The sequence below is a fragment of the Sinocyclocheilus anshuiensis genome, unplaced genomic scaffold (genome assembly GCF_001515605.1).
Source record: "Sinocyclocheilus anshuiensis isolate Anshui unplaced genomic scaffold, SAMN03320099.WGS_v1.1 scaffold659, whole genome shotgun sequence".
NCBI lineage: Eukaryota > Metazoa > Chordata > Actinopteri > Cypriniformes > Cyprinidae > Sinocyclocheilus > Sinocyclocheilus anshuiensis.
Window position 1 is genome coordinate 284353 of NW_015549698.1, and position 2637 is coordinate 286989.

The 2637-nt window shown below is 40.4% G+C and overlaps 1 protein-coding gene across 4 annotated transcripts in view; it reads left to right on the forward strand.

The window, feature by feature from the left end:
- The window catches only part of LOC107660507 (sentrin-specific protease 6-like), a 46372-nt gene that overhangs the window by 24826 nt on the left and 18909 nt on the right, over positions 1-2637 (forward strand). For all 4 annotated transcript variants that reach the window (XM_016449825.1, XM_016449824.1, XM_016449826.1 and 1 more), the window contains 2 exons: positions 1006-1193; positions 1285-1520. In XM_016449825.1, the coding sequence (XP_016305311.1) occupies positions 1006-1193; positions 1285-1520 (424 nt within the window). The remainder of the gene's footprint in view (positions 1-1005; positions 1194-1284; positions 1521-2637) is intronic.

Sequence of the window (2637 nt, forward strand, 5' to 3'; positions counted from 1 at the left end):
TATATACATCTTCATCATGACTAGATAGACACGGTGAGTTTGTCTTTACTATACACGTTAGATGTGATCCACCTCATAGTAACAATCCTGTCAGATCGTCCATCCTTTGAGTGAGAGTGTAACGTTACAGGTCGGCCGATCTGGTTTCGTGGTTAAAGTTAACCTTTTCTACATGTTTCCGTGTTGTCCTTGCTCAGCAATAGCATGGACGCGATGTTGTCTGGAGGTTTGGCTAAAGGAGAGTGGGGTGGTGGGCGGTGCTCTGGGTGGTGACTGAAGGCGGTGACTGTGTAGTTCTGACGTCAACTTTTTACGGAAGTCACAACGGTTCGTGAAAAATAGCTAGAACTTTAAGCAGGCTGTGTGAATTTTACTGTGGACTGACTGTTTTGAAACTTATATGGTAGTTAAATAGCCCCTAGACCTCAGTAATCATGAAAAAAGCCAGGAAATTTCCATTTTGACAATATGGGACCTTTAAAGAATTTGCCACTGACGATTCAAACGTGAGTTTTGGGCAGTGTAGAGTAGCGCTTGTTGTTTGTCGTTTCTTCGATCACAAATGCAGACATGTTTTTATGTTTATGCGGCGCGATGCAACGCAATATGTAAAAAGACAGTATAAGTCATTATAATCAGTAATTATGTCCCCACTGGATGCAACAAATGCCTCGTTTGTAATGGGATTTATTGGTGTTGTCTCATCGCGCCGGGACACAGCATCACAGTATGGTAGGGGCGTAACATTTCCGTCACACGCTTGAGGTATTCGGCCGGAAAATGAAATGGATTTCATAGGGCCCTACTAATGCAGCGAAACTCAGATTTTTAGGTCTGACTTATTGACATATGACACTGTCCAAAACTCTTTCTTTTGGTTGTGATTTTGTTTCAGGAGCACTTTATATTCTTGGTTTCTTTTGGTTCTGTTGGTTATTTTATTGCTTGTATTTGGACTTCATCTGACATCTTACTCCTTTCCTTTTTTTCGCTGATGCTCTCCAGACGATGAGAAGTATATTGTATTAATTTTCGAGAGCGCCCCCTCATTGCAAGAGCAGATGATTCTGGAGGATATCCTTGCTGAAATCGGCAGAAACAACAGTCTGTCAGATTTCCCCAAGAAGATCAACTTTGATGAGGCCAACGTTCGACTGGTTGAGTACAATAAAGCCTCCAATAAAAAAGAAAAGGTGATTTATGTTGCGCTCAATCATGATAATTATGACTTGATGTGTTTAATTCTCATGTGTTAAAGGTGCCAATGTTTGTCCTTCACCTCAGGGTAAAGAAGTGAGAGCTGCAGTATCAGAAACACCTTCATCTTCAACCCTATCAGCCTCTGCATCCTTTTCAGTAGTGACGGTTACCGTGGCAACAGTAAATCCAGCCCCAGCAGCCTCCGTCTCTTGTGCAGCGACGAGCGTGCGAACGCGCATGTCTGCTCGGCTCCAGGAGTACTGTGAAGAGGACGACGAGATGGCAGAGCTCCAGCCAACCTTCACTGGTCCGATCATAAAGTAAGACTCTAACCAAACACATCAGTTGTATCTTCATGTGTCACATGGCACATTTGTTTTCAATTTTCTCTATGATTTGGCACAGTGATTATTTTCTTCTTTTCCTTTATGTTGTTGGGTACTGTGCTTACATTTTTTTTTCTGCTAGCTTAATCAGGCCAGTTGGTCAAATTTTCACTTCCCACTTACTATCTTCTCTGGCTCCAACATTTAATTTCAGCTTGGCAAGAAAAACAAACTTGTTTAATCAAAATGTCTTTACTTGTTTTTGTAGTGAAAATGACTTCTCTCTGCGTGACTTCTCCAATCAGCAACCTACAATTTTTCATTGAAGAGAATCACGATGCATCGGAGAATCGATTATTTCCAACAACCCCAATATACATTATATAGTGCATAATCACAAAAGTTTAGCATTTGCATGTTTTTAAGTCTTGCCTATTTAAACGTTCAAGGTATTAACATTTATTACAATACAAGGTTGCATGGGTGAAAAACTATAAAAATTCTTCTTTTTTTATTGTGGGCCATTGACAATTTTGGGAGGCCAGTGAAAATTTGAGCCGATGGCCAGTAGAAAAAAAAAATCAGGAAATAAAATATTCCATACATATATAATTCATTTATAATTTCCTCATTTGTAAGTTGCTTTGGATAAAAGCGTCTGCTAAATGTTAATGTTAAAGTGCCCCTATTATGGGTAATGAAAGGTTCATACTTTGGTTTTGGGAGTCCCCAACAACAGGTTGACATGCATGCAAGGTCAAAAAACACTTTCATTGTCTTATAATATGCATTTATTTTTACCTTACTTGCTCAACAACTCCCAAACGATTCGCGTTCAACTATTCATTTTTCCAAACCCCTCCTTTGCGTGACGCTATTCTGCGGTGATTGGTCCGATTGGTCTCATTTTCCTTTCATCTCGCCTGTGATGCCTGATAAAGCAGTGTTTGTGAGCGCAACGCTGCTTTGTGTACATCGTTACTGGGGAAACCGCTATTTTTACCGCTCCTAAAGCGGCACCTAGTGGCAAAGAATGAATTTGCATTTTCATTCAGACCAACGCGAAAACAACAACAAGTGGACGGGCAATATGCTAATGTTTCATGTTGAC